General features: G+C 37.3%; 1 protein-coding gene across 6 annotated transcripts in view; it reads right to left on the bottom strand.

The window, feature by feature from the left end:
• Nucleotides 1-17,143, bottom strand: part of nbr1a (NBR1 autophagy cargo receptor a) — a 67,143-nt gene that overhangs the window by 24,747 nt on the left and 25,253 nt on the right. For 4 of the 6 annotated variants that reach the window (XM_048560482.2, XM_048560483.2, XM_048560484.2 and 1 more), the window contains exons 6-14: nt 16,524-16,601; nt 13,098-13,315; nt 10,528-10,692; nt 9,290-9,496; nt 7,949-8,087; nt 5,539-5,823; nt 4,761-4,847; nt 1,724-1,894; nt 1,382-1,457 (exon numbers count right to left, since the gene is read on the bottom strand). In XM_048560482.2, coding sequence (XP_048416439.1) covers nt 1,382-1,457; nt 1,724-1,894; nt 4,761-4,847; nt 5,539-5,823; nt 7,949-8,087; nt 9,290-9,496; nt 10,528-10,692; nt 13,098-13,315; nt 16,524-16,601 — 1,426 coding nt within the window. The remainder of the gene's footprint in view (nt 1-1,381; nt 1,458-1,723; nt 1,895-4,760; nt 4,848-5,538; nt 5,824-7,948; nt 8,088-9,289; nt 9,497-10,527; nt 10,693-13,097; nt 13,316-16,523; nt 16,602-17,143) is intronic. The other 2 variants (XM_048560487.1, XM_059638902.1) reach the window with 1 other exon arrangement.

Genomic DNA, 17,143 nt, shown 5'->3' with positions numbered 1-17,143 from the left:
CCAACTTGGGAGATCAGAATTGCTCATAGCAGTCCAAGTGCAGATAAACGTTTTAATTTTATTACTCCAGACTAAATTTAGGCTTCCAACAAAGTAAGTAGTCCTTGGGCATACTGACTAGTTAATCTATACTAGCATGATCATTTTGATTTGTTGCCAGTGTCAGTTTATGAATAAATGTCTTACGTTTATCATTATAAACACCGGTAAGAACCATAATTATTACGCAGAATTATTCTAAACTGTTAGATTACCGAGAGTAGAGGCATACACTGACTTTATTCAATTTTGATTATTTTGGGAACCAATCTAAATTTAGCCTAAAAAACATAGAAAATAACTGAAACTTTATTAAATGCAAAAACTGGTGATAATCCAGAGCTTTACTGCTTACAATCCTGCAGTAACATTTCTCCAGCCAAACTGCTAATTGCCACAATACATATTGTTAATGATTTTGCCACAACAACGGACATCCAAACTGTAAATGATAATCAAATATGGCATAAATGCAGCAAATAAAAAGAGATAAAGATATTACAGGCAGTAACAAAATCTTGACATTTAAACAAAAGCACAATTTACATTTTCAGAACCTTCCAGTCTCCTAAAAAAGCTTTGTAGCTTTGTTTGAAAAATTCTAATATGACAAAACTGATGCCCATTTATAATTGATAGGAATATGGTTTAAAATGTAGAAAGCAGCTAGCCTATTTGCCAAGTTAAATTGTGCAAACAGTAGTCAAATTTTCAAAATATTTTGGGTTCAATCACAATTTTCAATCACTTGTGTTCCAAATAACCTGAACGATCTAAATGGAAAGCAAAAATAAATTCAAATACATTGAAAGATGTAAAATATGTGTTTCTTCAAACCAGACAGCAGTGAACTTAAGTTGTGTAATGTTAATTTCCTTAGAGAATGACAATATCTTGCCTGCTCTGCTCTACCACAGAGAATGTTTTCAACAACTACACTGATGCAATCTCATTCAAGAATGTTAAAGATTTTCTCAATTTGAATCAAGTTTCAAATCACGTACAATGATCAAGGGTAGTTACTACCCCAATACAAGTAAGAAATAAGATGTATGAGATCATAACTGAGCTCTTAATAACCATGGACAAAAGAATAGTAACTGGTCATATACCTATGATAACACAGCAGTAACAGGCTATTCTGTAAGGCACTGCTGTAATGATGATCTTACATTCTTAACTAATGCTTTTAACAATGAAATTTTAACTTCCATTTTAAGACTAAAATGGGGAAAAAAATGAACTCAATTACTCAGATTTTCTTGCAATCTAGCAATTAAATAACAAGGCTTGTTCAGGCTGAAGCAACACTTAAGACTATTCAAGTAACTTAAAATCTTACCAACAGGGGTGTTGTTTGGTACGTGCTCCATTTCTTGCACAATATTTATGTCCAACAGTTCAAATGAAAGCAAGTCCTGGAATATTAAGCAAACAAGAGTACAATGATGCCTTGCCACAGTTATCCCCAAAAGCTATTGTGCTCTCGACATTAGAATTCAGCCAGCTTTCCAATCATATGAGTAAAATAAGTTGTGCTACTTTAGGAGCAGAATCTCCCTTTTATCCGCTACATCAGTTTGTAATATGCGAATCACATCAATAAATGTATTTCTGGAAACAAAATCAGGAAAAGGAGAGACTTATCCTACATAGTTCAAGATTTGCAGCATATGCCAAATACCTGAGCAGTCAGAAGGTCTACAGACGGCACCATTGTACACAAGTCTCTGCTCTGATCTTTTTGCTGCTGAAGCTTGACCAACGCGGTACCTGTTGTTTTTGCAGACTCTGTTGCTTCAAGATCAGACACAGTTGTTTGATTCTCAGTTTCTATAGTCAAAGAGTCTTGTTTCTAGAAAGATGATAATTGTAACTTTTATCCATCTTCAATAAACCACTGTCAACTTAGAACTGATCAAGTGAAATGTTCTAAATTTGTTTCCATATCCTCCCCAGGGAAAAAGTGCTGGGTAAACTATTATACCTAAAGGCTGGCAAAAACACCCTCAAGCAACCAGATGGCCAGCATCCCAATGCCTTAAAAGAAGTGGCTACAGAGATATTAGGTGCATTGGTTATAATCTTTGATAATTAGATTCTGGAAAGATCCCAAAAAATTGGCTGTTTTCCGATGTAACACCTTTATTTAAGGGAGGAGGGACGGAGAAAGCAAGCAAACAAACTATAGGCCAGTTACCCAAACATGTGTGAACTAGTATTGATTTCTAGCAATTCACCAAAATTGAGGTCAAAGCTGGATGCTTAGAAAATCAGTGCATTCAAGCACAGTCAAGACATTTTTGTGAAAGGAAAATCATATTTAACTAATGTATGTTTCTTTTGAAGTAGTAACACACTACTAGGTGAATAAAGGTGGAACCTGTCGATATAGGGTACTTGCATTGCCAAAAGACATTCGATAAATTGCCACAGTAAAAGTTGTTACACAACAGTACAGAATGTAGAGGATAACATATTAGCAGGAATAAAGCACTGACCAACAAACAGAAAAGTGGATAAAGATAAAGGGTCTTTATAGGGTTGGCAGACTGCAACTATTGAAACTGGGGCATCAACTATTTACAATTTGGCAATGAGAAGAGGTTGGAGAACTAGGGTTGTTCTCACTGGAATGACGGAGGTTGAAGAGCGACCTGATTAAGATCGACAAGATTATGAAGGGCATGGACAGACTGGCCAGTCAGAAGCTTTTTCCCAAGGTGGAACAGTCAGTCACCAGGGGCCATGGGCTTAAGGCACGAGGGACAAGGTTTACTGGGAAAGTTTTTTTATTTTACACAGAGGGTGGTGGGAGCCAGGAACTCACTGCTGGGAGAGGTAGTGGAAGCAGATTCTGTAGTGACTTTTAAAGGGTATCTTGACAAATACATGAATAGAATGGGGATAGAGGGGTACGGGCCCCAGAAAGGTAGGAGATTTTAGTTGTGACGAGCATCATGTTGGTGCAGACTTGGAGGGCCGAAGGGCCTGTTCCTGTACTGCAATTTTCTTTGTTGTTGTTGTTTGTTCTTGTCTTAATTTATATCAACAACATAGTTGCGGGCAAAGTGCATAATAACTATTATTGCTGATGATGTGAACACGGACAGACAAGTAGAAGGAACTTGTCAAGAGAAGGTAAAATGTATTAAATTTGGATGGGCTGCCCGAGTGGGCAAAAATTTGGCAAATGGAATATATTGTTAACTGTTTCACTTTTGGTGGAAGAATTTTTAAAAAAGCATACTACTGAGTAGAGATAAATTGCAAACCTAGGAGGTACAGAGGCATTAGTGTATGTTTGTACACACACAACAGACATTGTTCTCCAGGTTATGAGATGATCTTAACAAGACCCAAGGATCAGGGACCAAAGAATATTCATTTCAAACCAGGAAGAAGTCATTTAAACTTGACATAGACAATTACTCCACTTAAGGGTGATAAATGGCGAGAATTATCAACTAAGTTACAAGACAGAGACCTGTGTAACTCAAAATATAATTAGATATCACCATGAGAATTATTCACCGATGAGCATTCACAGGCTGATTGTTTCATCCTTTCTTACATTTAAGTTTTTGCTAATTCTTTGGAGCTATTAAAAGCAAGAGTGGAGACTCTACAACAGCAGTCAGTTAAACTTTTAAGCATTACAAGGATGAAAAAATACTAAGATGGACAGTTAGAAAGAGAGTTAAAAGGAACAAAAATGAGTCCAAAAGCTAAAGCTAATGAACTAAGTTAAACGACAAAAGTAGGTCAGTGCTGGTTTTAGCAACAAATTGGTAAACTCAAAATTTAAATAACAACAGAGCAGTATCAACTGACAGGGTTCCTAGAATTACTTTACCAGACAGTCTTGATTGCAGTAGAGACTGGGATAGCAAAGTGTGCAGACCAACAGTTTTGGGCTAAGCTGTGATGTCTACAAGCAGTAATGACCTGTTGACACTCAATGATCTGGATTACGTGAGTGGGGTTCTCTTATAATGGGGCAGGACTACATCCAGCAGAAGGGTGCTGCTTGGCTTCAGTCAAATTTCTCAACAAGATGTACCAGAAAAAAAGCTACCTAGTACTGGCAAGGTTGAAGACAAGGTCCAATTTTAAAATTGTTTTAGGATTGAATCTAACAGCAGCTGATGTGGCTCATGCATAGACATTCTCTGGCACGGTAAATAAGGTTCTAACATTCAAACACTTGCATCAGCCTCCAACTGCTGGAGACTAGTTCACTCGTTTGTTCTGGAGATGGGTCACTGGGCTTGAAACATTAACTCTGGTCTGTCTCCACAGGTGCTGTCAAATCTGTCCAGTTTTTCCTGCAATTTTAGATTTTGTTCTTTTTTCCAATTTAATTTTATGAGCTGGAAGGGGAAGAGAGAAGGGTTGGGGGAAAAACAGGGGAAGAGGTGGGACATGACAGACAATAACGTTCTCCAAATTTCTTCACATGCCTGACTGATCTATTGAGAAAAAAGGGGCAAAAAAATCAAAGACCATATTTCAGCTTGCAGCATGAATTGCACTTAATCTTGCTTAAATATACAAGTCTGTCATGTTTTTAAACATGAACAATGAAGTAGAAAATCAGGAGGAGAAAAAGCAAGCAACATTCCTTTATAGAAAAAGATTGAAATATCTGACGATGAGCACGTATATCCCAAAATCTCAGAACTCTCATCTCTCTAAAACATGCACTTATAGTTGATTACTTGTGCAGTTGCTGTGCCTGCAGATTCCACTTCAGGATCAGGAACAACTTGCTGCTGTTCAGTGCCTGCAGCCAAGGAAGCCTTGATCTAAGAGAAGAAAATTCCAATTATATTATTCTGTGGTAAATTCAATTACTGCTTTCTCATTTACTCAAATAATTTTTACAGGGTAAACTGAGCCGGAAAATAAATTTCAGCCTCAATTCCCCCTAGTAAGTGGATCTCAGTTAAAATGACAACAGAAGTTCTATTCATGTCTCCATGATGGGGCTAACTCTCTTTTCTTGTTTAAAATTGGACAAATAAGATAAGCATAGCAAGTGAGACGGTGGAGACAGTCCAGTGTCTAAAAATTGCAGAACTGTCAGCAAGATTCTGATCCACTCTAAACTGTACGTAGTCAAATTGTCTCTCTGTTGGACAATGAAAAGGAACAGACAAAAAAAAACCGACAGGCCGTCACTTCATTTGATTTTAGTGCAATGAGGTGTCAAACTGAGTTCAGACATTTCATTTACAAGAACATACTCAAAGATACCCATCACGTCTTCACAGCAATGAGAAAGTACGAACAAAATTATTTTGCTATTGCATTTACTTGAATGTGTTGTAACTAAGTTATACGACCTGGCAAATGTGTGTGTTTTACTTCGTTTGCAATATGTGAAAAAAGGCAAACGATACTTTTATGCAATTTGGTCATTTGAACATAATGCAAAGTTTTACCACAAAGAAACAATTTATAGTGAGAAAAATATATTTTTTTCAATTAACTTACTCCATTGTCAGGAGATCTAGTCTTGACCGAGCTAAAAAGGGAGGTTTCATTTCTATCTAGAGCTTCAGTGTGCAGTGGCGAGTCGATAATAATGCTGCACCATACTCTGGGCCCAAACTGTTCTCCTTTATGAGTTAAGCGCCAATGAGAAGTGTAAGTGCCTTCAAAGGTGGGTGCAACAAATTCCACTGACACAATACCAACGTCTCCTGGTTGGAGGAATGGAACAGAAACTTCCTTTTTTCCAGGAGAAGCCAGGATGAGGTTGCCCCACATGAACTGGAGCTGTCAAAACATGACAAATACAAATGAAATGAACTTCAATGTTTTAAGCACGACAGCAAATAAAATCTGGTTTTATTTGAAAACAAAATCACTCCATATACAAAGATGTTACAGGGGAATGACAAAAGTAGATTAGAGCAGATGTTACCCCTCTGGGACAATCTAGATTGAGGAGTCAGTCTGAAGATGAGGGGTAGCAGTTTTAAAACAGAAATGAGTACAAACTCCTTCTCTGAAAGGGACATGAATCTGTGGAATTCACCACTCCAGAGTATGGCAGAAACCAGGACACCAAATAAATTTAAGGAAGAGAGTGACAGACATTTAAATTGGTAATGGGTTCAAGGGTTATGGAGAGTGGGCAGTAAGGTCGAATTGAGGTGATCATAACATCAGCCATCATCATACTAAATGGTGGAGCACACTCAAGGGGCTGAATTACTACTCGCGTTCAGAGTTCTTATATTCTCCCATTTCACAAACTATTTGGCAATTGGTCAAGACCTTTTGACTTAACTGCCAGCAACATTGATTTTGATCAATACACATGAAAGTGCACATCTGGGTTCAAGATATTCAGTTCAGAGAATCTGTCCACTTTTAAGTTTCAGGAACTTCTTTACTACCGCCATTCATTTCAACACTAACCTCCACTAAATGAAGAACAAACAGGGATCTGTGCAAAACAAACTCAGGAACCACCTCGATAATAAAATGTGAGGCTGGATGAACACAGCAGGCCAAGCAGCATCTCAGGAGCACAAAAGCTGACGTTTCGGGCCTAGACCCTTCATCAAGGGTCTAGGCCCGAAACCTCAGCTTTTGTGCTCCTGAGATGCTGCTTGGCCTGCTGTGTTCATCCAGCCTCACATTTTATTATCTTGGAATTCTCCAGCATCTGCAGTTCCCATTATCTCTGATACTATCTCAGGAACCACCTCTCCCATTTTTACTGAGCAGACATTTGCATGACCATATAGTCCCTTTGACAAGGGTTTTTATTGCCTTCATTTCAAAGAAAAAAAGCTTCCCTCCCCACTTCTTATAATTTCTAACTTGCCTTTTGTAATGTTCTTGTATAGATTTGTCTTTATCTTGCCTCTCGCTAAGTCTGCCCTTTACAGTATGTTTCATTGTCAAAAACAGATATTATCTTTCAATTTATTTACATAAATCTACAATGATTTCATTAATTTTTGCCTGTAATAATGCACTATATCCTTTCCATACTCTGAAATGCTTTCTACTCTGGATCTAGAGTTACCCAATTTTCCTTCTGAACTATTATTTTGACTCACTATAACTTGCCTTTCCAGGCAAGTAGTCCTAAACAAAAAAAACTTTTCTTTCAGTGAACCCAATTACATTTAGATCACCTTCTTGCTTCTTTAATTTGTGAGCATCAAGAATACTTTCTCTTTTGTTGATTAAAAACAAAGTCACGAACACACTACAAATCACAATATCCCCGACTCAACACAAACAATGTGCCTCTCCCAGTTGATTTTTAAATTAATTGCTAGGTCCCAGAGCAATGGTTTTTTGTTCGGTTTGTCTTTGTTCAGTACAGGTAAGTTTTCAATTTTATTCTAAGAACCTGATCATATTTCTGTAATTTTCTAGCCAACTGAACAGACTTATTTCTAGATCCCATTCTTTTAAATTCTTTTTATTTGATTACCAAAACAGTCATCAAGGAATAACAAAATTACAAATAAATTTTAAATTTCCAGCTTGGTCAGAGCAGAATCAATTCCCTCCAGAATCAATGGTAATTCATTATCTTGACACAACCCAACTGACACATTGGCATTGGGAAATCTCTATGTCTGGCCAGTTGTTTTGCACCTTCTTATACTGATTCAACGCAGACCAGGCAGCACATGATTTCATAAGGGAAAAAAAAGGTGCAGATGGGAATGATATATAATGATCTTACATGCGAAAAAACATTTAGAACGTATTAATATGACAGGCTATTAAAAATGTTGCTAATTGTCATATTTGAAAGTGAGGTTATCCACTTACAACTTCAAAATGCAAGTTTGATCACAGTTATCAGTTGGCTATCAGAGTACACGTGGAGAAATATTTTCTAAGTTGTAATATTAAAAAAAAAATTTACTTTTGTAGCAGATGTCCAATTAGCATTGCCTGTGTTTTTCATTCTCCAGTGTTTGATAAATTTGGTTCCTGGCTGAAGAAGAGTACCATCTGGAAAGTTCTCGTCCACAAATTCTGCACCTAATACTGAAATAACTGGCCTGCAAAATGAGATTAAAATACTTGTTAAAAACAAATAAAGAATAAAACAGGGCCAACTTGGTAACAACTTAACAGTTAAATCCAAAGGAAAATTCATGAATGGCTCAATGTAGATTTACTGAAAAATTCTGGGGTTAAGACGATGGAGTTGTTTTTCTCAAAACAATTGGTTGAGTGGCGATCTGATACATGCGCATAATAATGAGGTGGTTAGAAAACAAAAACATCCCCTTGATAGGGAATGTCCCCTTCCCAGGGGAAGCAGATTCAATATTTTGGACAAGACATGTAGGAACAAAGTGAGGGAAACTATGTTTACAATGGATGGTAATGAGCTGAAACTTGACGCTTGTGGTTCAGAAGCAATGATTTCAAAAGGAAATTGGATAGGCATATCAGAAAAATGAGCTTTTGCAACTCCCAACTTACAACTGGGGAATGTGATTGACTGAACCACTCTTTGGAGACACTGCATGCACTCGAGCGGATCATATTGACTTTAATACTTTAAATCAAATTATCCAAAAATGTGAATGTTTACCAGACAGACTTGAAAGACTACAAAAACTGCGAATGATCGAGTATGAAAATGGATTTAGAATGGACTCAAATCCTACAACCTCCAAAACACAATGGAAGCCAAATTTTCCGTGAATGTATTTTATTTCTGTTGCCAATTTTGTGTTGATACACAAACTCATTTGAAAATATATAGCCTTCAATTTCAGTCATGTGCATTCCCGAAAATTGTCAAATCTATTTGAACATTCATAAAAAACATGAAGTACACACTGATGGGAAACCAGTACCAACAAAAATACATCCATCAGACTGCAGCCAACACAACTCACTTATGCCTCTGGCCCTAGGAAGTAATACAGTCAATGTTATTTGATGGGTTATTTACCAGGAACAGTTGGTGTTTAATGACTGTTCACAATTTATGAAATTATGGAAAATATGCAATTATCAATTTGCTACGTCAGATAAACAGTGTATAAAGACATATTATCACTTACATATTGTTAATAAATTATCCTGCATCCTACATAGTTCAAATTTATGGAAAATACAAAAGTTTCTGCAACTGTTCAAACATTAAAAAAGGGTAAAAATAAAAAGTGGGTTGCACAAGTTCCATACTTGCTTCGGAAAATGCTGCAATGGTTCTCAAAGTTAATGATCCTCTTCCTCTACTTACACTGTTGAAATGCACTGAACTCTTTTGGGTTCATGTATTGGTGGATTCGAGTGTTCACCAAGATGCACACCATTCCATTGCAGATGTTTCTTCTGCAATTTTAACTGTTTTTTAATCTCCTTAAACTCTGCTTTGCGTTGCCTCTTTTCAGTTCGTAGTCTTTGCTTTTCAGCTTTCCAGAAGGTTTTGTCGATTTGTCTCTGCAGTCTAAGAAAAGTTGAAAATACACAATTCAGAACAAGCAACCAGGTAATCTGTTTCAGAGTTGATCATTAAGCAATAAATTACTTCAAAATATTGCTAAGAGTTCTTTCAGATCTACTAATGAGTGTGGAGAACACAATAACTCAAACATCTCATACAAAGCACAGTGCTTTTGACAATGCTGGATTCTCTCCACAGTCAGGGGACACAAAACCTTCATACTGAAGTTTGAGAACCTGACGTCAGCCCATAGCCTTCTGACTGAAAGACAAAAAGTATTGTCGATGTAGCTGACACCTAAAGAACAAACTTTGCCCCGACAAAAATCAAGGTTCAGATTTACAATCTGGCTCAAAGGTCAATATAGGAATGCACTGCAAAAACATCACTTTGTTAGGAGTTGCTTTCAGAATTTATGTTATATCCATATATTATACAATCACGAATAATAGAAAATCATCATGAACAGCACCTGTTCACAATGAGCAAAGCGCTGGACTTCAACATGACAAATATAGCAAAGGACAAATTAACTCAGAAATACTGTTACTTCAACAACAGTGAACTAATGTTAGCAGATTAAAAGTTACAACTCAACAACATGGCCATTCAACATAACTGAGCCACATCAGAATGTACACTCCATAAATAAACAGCGTGCACTACATTCAGTGGTTTTATTTTTACATTCTTTAAACTTCATCCATTGAGACCAAGCTGTGGAGTTTTTTTCCCCTCACACACTACATTTTCAAGTGAATTTCATACTCAGAGTTCTATTTCAATTTTTTTTGCTCCATGATCTAAAGTTGTTTTTTAATTTGTTACCCGCGGTTCAACCCTCTAGATTGCTTAACTGTTGGAAATATTCTTCCCACCTTTCTATTCTATCCTTTCATAAATTTGAACACTTCAAACTTATTGCTCTATAATTTGCATTGTTCAAACGAAAAAGAACCTACTTTGTATTTCTTCACACCAGGCAGAATCATAGTGAAAGCAAAAATTCTAGAATGCTAATGTATTGACATTACCTTGTTTGTTCTGCTGCACCAGATATAACACTTCCAACAAGCTGCGCTGGTGTAAGGTCAGGCAAAGATGTTGAAGGTTTTCTCAGCTTCAGTAAGGGGTGGTTAGGATCATGCCTATAGTTGCTAGCTTCACAGGACTCACAGATAGTGTACGTGGGACAAATGCTTTGAAGAGAAGATTTAAACTGCATTAATTATTTCACAATTATGCACCTATATTCAACATATGTAATGATCAATTTTCCAATAACAAAGTATTGCAGTGAATAAGGAGAACCCATTTCAGTAAAACATGCAAGACCAAGTGGTTACATTCTTAGATGTTGATTTTGTGAAAATAATCTCTCCTAATAACACCCATTTTACAAGTAACGTGCGGAAGTACACAATAGAAAACACACGTATGGCATCTGTTTCCAATGTTATGGTCTCTTTATACTTCCCACAAAGAAGTCTTAGTAACAGTAGAAAAGGCTTGAGCATAACCTGAATGCTAACAAAAACAGAAACTAAGCTTTTATATTTGTGAACTACAAACAAGTACAAACAAAAAAAAATTGCACTAAGGTTTTCATATACATGTAGTAGAGATACTTTGTACAGGATATTTCTGTGAAATTAAAGTACAGTTCTGCATTCTCTCAGGCATAAGTTAAGGCAATTAAGTTATAGTTGATAAGAGTGAGAAATGCCTTTGGTCTTCCACTTATGGAAACCGTGAAGCATCATTTGGGTCAAGAATCATGTCAGAAGCCAATAACCATGATCTAACTGCACATAGCTTTCACTTTGCATTTCATCTATATATAATGAGTGGTTTTCAGAAGATCCCAAAATAAGTACTAGCCACCATACATGTGCCATATTTTGTCAACAAAGTCAGCTTACTTATGAAACATACTCCACAAGTTCAGTGAAAATGCAAGACCAAAAATCACATGAAACTTGGGAACAGACTTTGTCATAGGAGCATTGCTGGCCTCAAAAATGAGCCAGAAACAATCTAGTTTCACTATCCGGCATTAACCCTGATAGACTGTGTGCCCACCTTGCAGCTGTGAACAGCATTTCAAGCTCATTATTCTAATTGGGGGGGCTGGAGCTCTTCAGTCTCAGCAGGTGCAAAAAGACAATGATCATTGGTAGGACTGCAGCCATACATGAGATGCAGCAATGATCACTGTTGTTGCAGCAAGTGAGATCACTTGAGGATCACCAAGACCAGTCAGGCAGGTCTTGGCAAGGGGTGTGTGGCTGGCAAGGGCAAGACCAGTGATGCCATAGGAAAGCATATTTCCACCAAATTAAAAGGGTTCCCTAACCCAAACCGACAGCAACATGCCAAGATTGAACAAACCATCTGCTCAGCAAGACAGAAGGCCCACCAACTGGTGATAAAATGGCAGTGCAGAAAAAGTATCTTACTTGGCACTCAGCCCCATATTCCCTCAACATTTTCCAGATACGTCCTCTCCTATCATCCTCTTGCAGATGCCACAAAATTCAGCCCTTGATATTTAAATCAGGTTTGAAGCCAAGTGATTCTGAGAAAAGTGCAGCAAGATTCTCTCCTCAGATATTCTTGTGTGTCACTGCTTTGTTTCTATGTTTGAGGTAAAACTACTGTTACAAAATAATTGCAATGTCAGTATACATGGGAAGCTCTTGAATATTATGCTGCTGTTTCAGGTTTAAAAGGTATCCTAAAACTGTAATAATTTAGTTGCAAAGTTATCTGCACAGCAGAATAACAAATTTACAAACAAGGCACTTAAACTTCAAACATTTACTCATACTGTTTCAGACAGTTTAAAGTCCAGCTGCCAATTGAGGGGACCTAATTGAGGTATACAAGATAATGAGAGGCATAGATAGAGTTGATAGCCAGAGACTATTTCCCAGGGCAGAAATGGCTAGCACGAGGGGTCATAGTTTTAAGCTGGTTGGAGGAAAGTATAGAGGGGATGTCAGAGGCGGGTTCTTTTCACAGAGAGTTGAGAGAGCATGGAATGCGTTGCCAGCAGCATTGGTGGAAGCAAGGCCATTGGGGTCATTTAAGAGACTGCTGGACATGCATATGGTCACAGAAATTTGAGGGTGCATACATGAGGATCAATGGTCGGCACAACATTGTGGGCTGAAGGGCCTGTTCTGTGCTGTACTGTTCTATGTTCTATGTTCTAATTGGTATAAAAGAAATTTCAACTATATAACTCAGTTTACATTGCTGAATTTTAATATTGAGGGTACTCCATTTTAACATAAAATCTGATCTGTCAAATTTCCAGAAAGAACAAAACAAACTGAATGACTTTTGACCTCAAATTCAGAAGATTAACGTTGATCCAGAGAAAGCTGAAGGAGGCAGCAGAACCAGATACTTTGCAAGTAAAATTCATCTTGGGTGGCAGCTCAGAACTGGTGACAGCATATCAGTCACCTATTTTACATACCCCTGATTTCGCATTCATTTAAAAGATAATGCAAACTTAGATTCTAATATACGGAGCAGAGGTAAATTAAAATAAAAAATAAATAACAGACACAAAATATTTTATACTTTACATTACCTGCACTGAAAGCGTACTCCAATAATTCGACTCAGGCAGTTGCTACAAGCCATAAGCCAATCGTGGTAGCCAATCTGTGTTGTGTGGATCTCTGGAACTTGTACAGAACATGCTGCCGAGGCACTGAATGGGTCATGCACCTTCTGATGAATGGTCACCTTCTCGAAGAAGTCGCAACAGATCCGATCAACTGTTTCATTCACAAGCTTATCTTTGAACTGAAGTTAGAATGTACATAAGTAAAAGTTCTAAATCGCAAAGTTACAAGAGATTAAAAGGTAACTGTAACACATTGCCCTATCCCAGTAAGCCATGGCACCCGTGGGGTCTTACATACAGTTGGCAGTTCATGACTGCTTTATGAATGATTTTTGTGAATAAAATGATGGGTAAGCAAATAGATTCTAACCTAAAGGCTCATTTAGGTAGCATGGTGGATCAAAACTCTGTCCCATTCTCTTATTTTGCTACTGGCTTATATTCTGTTTAGGAAAGGCGAGCTGGTGAAAGATTCTCAACACTTGCATATATTTACACTGAAACATGATAAGCATACACCTTCTAATTCAATCACACCGCAGTTATACTCAGTATCTCCTTCTAACATGAAGAAGTGAAACTGCAATCCCCTCCATCTGCTTATAACTAAACAAACACAGTGGAGATAAACTTAACAGTTTACTTGTGAACAAAATAGCCAAGAAAAGGAAGATTCAGGTAAAATTGAGCAAGTGAAGACATTTCATGTTCCCAATCCATCTTTTGGTACAGATCAAAAACATTTAAATCTTGTGATACTGTAGGCATACGCTTATATTCAGCGGCCTCAGGACCAAGGCCTTGCCTTTTACAGAAGGGGCAAAAAAAAAAATCAGAAAGCTTTGATTCCAATTACAAAGAATGTCTTAACACAATGAATAGATGATCCAGGAAAAATAAATGATGTGATTGTATATCACACTAGATAATGATAGTGTCACTGCTGATGTTAATTTGCTTCTCACACATTAGATTTGAGAACTCTCCTTCCCCAACTTTCCTACGTCAGCACAACCTGCTTAAAATGATAAAGATCAAACAAAAAAATTCTAGATTTGGGTAACCAGATTTGTATTTAGTCTGTCAATAGTAGGTCTGTGAAAAGTGGCAAGTATATAATTTGTTTTACTAAAAAGAAGCAATGTCCTGCCTGATCTGCTGAGTATCTGCAGCACTTTGTTTTTCAGATTGCATATCCACTAGTTTTGTATCACACGAATATTCTTGTTCTATGCAATTACATAAAAAACAAAACTGTCCATTTACTTCAGTTAACTGGAGGTTCATCATGAACAACCAAAACTATAAATGAGATCACTTTATTCAATTCAAGTAGAATTAAATAAACGGAATTTGAATATTGTGTACATTTCCAGAAGACCAGCTCAACATTAAACTGGCCCTCAGACGTTACAAACCACTCAGACAAATTCTAAAGTCCATTGCTAAGAAGTGGCCTTCAATCTGGCCAGGCAAATTTAGGATGAAATATCTATTAGAGGGAATGACAGCCAATTTGGAATCTACGTAAGTGTGTCTGGACAGCATCAACTTAATGTCCCTTTGGGCACTGATCAATAGCAGAACAACTGACCTTAATGTCTCTATGAACCAACAAATATCTATCCTTGCAGTTTTTGTGACCGACAATACTGGAAATACCTATTTTAGTTAAATTCTAATTCCATACCCTGTTTAATGAATCATGTTGAAGTCCAGTTCTACACTTCTTGTAAATCTCCTATACCCCAGCTAAGGAGACATTCTTAATATCTCGACTTTGACTGAAAATATTGGTCATCACTTCAACCACAAGGGCATCACAAGGTGGCCAATCCTGTCCTAACTGGTTGTCAAAAGTAGAGGCATTGTGCAATAAAATTCAGATCAATAGTGTAACCACATTTCACTACCCATGCCTTCCTAAAACTAGTCCAGCAACATAAGATAAGCATAATGCCCTACCAGTTTTCCTGATAATTAACCTTGACAAACTGAGTAATCTGTCTCGAGTAGGCATCACTGGAGACTGGGAAGACGTCAGGCCAGAGGCCAAGTCTGTACAGGGCTTACTGAGCTTAGACTGCCCTTCAAAACAAAAAATCAACTTCCCTTTCATCTTTTGGCCTGTACAATTACATTGTAAACCAACAATCCATCGCAACGAAATATCAGGTTAGGTGAACACAGATCATTCACTGAAAATTCACAAAATGGTGCTGGTTCACAAACTATCAAACTGTCCGGTTCCAAAAGCTTTTGAGTCATTAACTTTTGGTTACCTGCATTGGTTATTCATACAACTGTCCAGTGTAATAGCAGGTTGCTTCAGTGAACACTATGAGCAAAACTGTGTTAAATTTGAGTTCTTCTAAATAGAGTTGACATTTTTGATCCGAGCAAACTAAGTCTTATTATGACAAGCAACTGAAGTAAAACTTTCAAATCCACCAGGATTAAGTGATCATATAGGACTGAAATTGACTTAGACATAACAAAGATACCAGTTGGAACGGTCATCTCAAGGTATTCACTACATAAAGGCTGACACCCTCTGCTGAGTACACAAGCCAAGATCACAGATTCAAGGACCATCCCAGAGACGTTTAGCACATATTCTAGCTCAACACTTTATAACTATGTTTGATGTCTGATCCAAAAGAGGGGTCTTTCCTATAATCCTAGATTGAATATTTGCATTTAACTTTTTAATCTAAGAAATTGAGAGATTTTCAGGTGTTTTGGCCAATATTTACTCCACTGTTAGTGCAAGCAAAATGAATATGATTCTTTAATGTTTTGTCTCTGCTATTTGTTTCCCTCTTGTTTCCTGTGAATTTCTTTATGATGTACTGAAGTCATGAAAACGCATGCACATCGAAGTTCTCTCTTATACTACAATGGAAGGAAGCATCTATTTTCATCTTAAAACCAAAAAGATACATGCGGCTGGACTGAAAAGCAGTGGTACTACTCATTATGTTCCCATCACAGGAAGCATGGAGTGTCCTGTTACTAATGTTGCTCAGCATTAAGGTTACAGAATAGTGCTGCTTTATTCTTCTATGTTAATATTTTCAAGGCTTTGATTGCACATGTCATCCTCAGACTAGTCAGCCACTGTAAAAACAGCAATGGTTTAGAAACATCAGACTACAGCTCTAGACATGCATTCCCTTCAACGCAACTGTAATATCATGCTTTAAAATTAGAAGGGCAGAAATTTCAAGACTTTTAGCAGCACAGTTTCACATAGACGCAATTGGTCAGTCAGAGTTGTATTATTATAGCCCCACCTCTATCTAATCTGTGCTTTACACTGTTAGTAAGACGGTTCAATTTCTGCCTTTTATTCCCACCCTGAACAACAGGTACACAAATACTTACTGTTTCCATGTACCGTGTGAACCAAACTGGAGGCAGTCGCCAATTTTCCGTGCTTTGATCTACATCTTTTGACATCACCTACAAGAAAGGTGATTAGTACAGAAAGTTACCACATTTGTCTAAACTAGCAGAAAATAAAGCAGCATAGACAGTGTTACCTTGATTTGCTGCAGTGTTAAGATAGGTCAAAGAAAACTTCAAATACTAGTTGGCTCAAGGCTGTGACAGATTTGTGGAACAATTTAAAAGAAGTGATACATCAACAAGATGTAATGTGATACCAGTACATTGTCTGTTACTACAATTTAATCTGCTCAAAGTTTGTGGTTTTACATGGTATGTTAGGTGACTTAACAGGAAGCCACAGTTGCTGAACCTTTAACAAGGAAGAATTCTCTTGTGTCTCCCTTTCAGGCAATTTTTGCTGTCTGGCTAGACAAATTATAACGCAAAAATTGTGAAAGCAGGTTATCTGTTCCTTGTCATGGAATGATAAGCCTCTTGAGAAGGCAAGTCAAGTGACAGGGGAAGTTTGAAACTAAAAGACCTTAAAATAAAAAAAAGAGTAGATGCAGGCTTCCAAGTCAGGAAAGTAGAATGGAAGCAGTAAGCGGAATAGA

This window comes from Stegostoma tigrinum, chromosome 31 (genome assembly GCF_030684315.1).
Source record: "Stegostoma tigrinum isolate sSteTig4 chromosome 31, sSteTig4.hap1, whole genome shotgun sequence".
In the NCBI taxonomy this organism is placed as follows: domain Eukaryota; kingdom Metazoa; phylum Chordata; class Chondrichthyes; order Orectolobiformes; family Stegostomatidae; genus Stegostoma; species Stegostoma tigrinum.
This window is presented reverse-complemented; position numbering and strand designations above follow the sequence as displayed.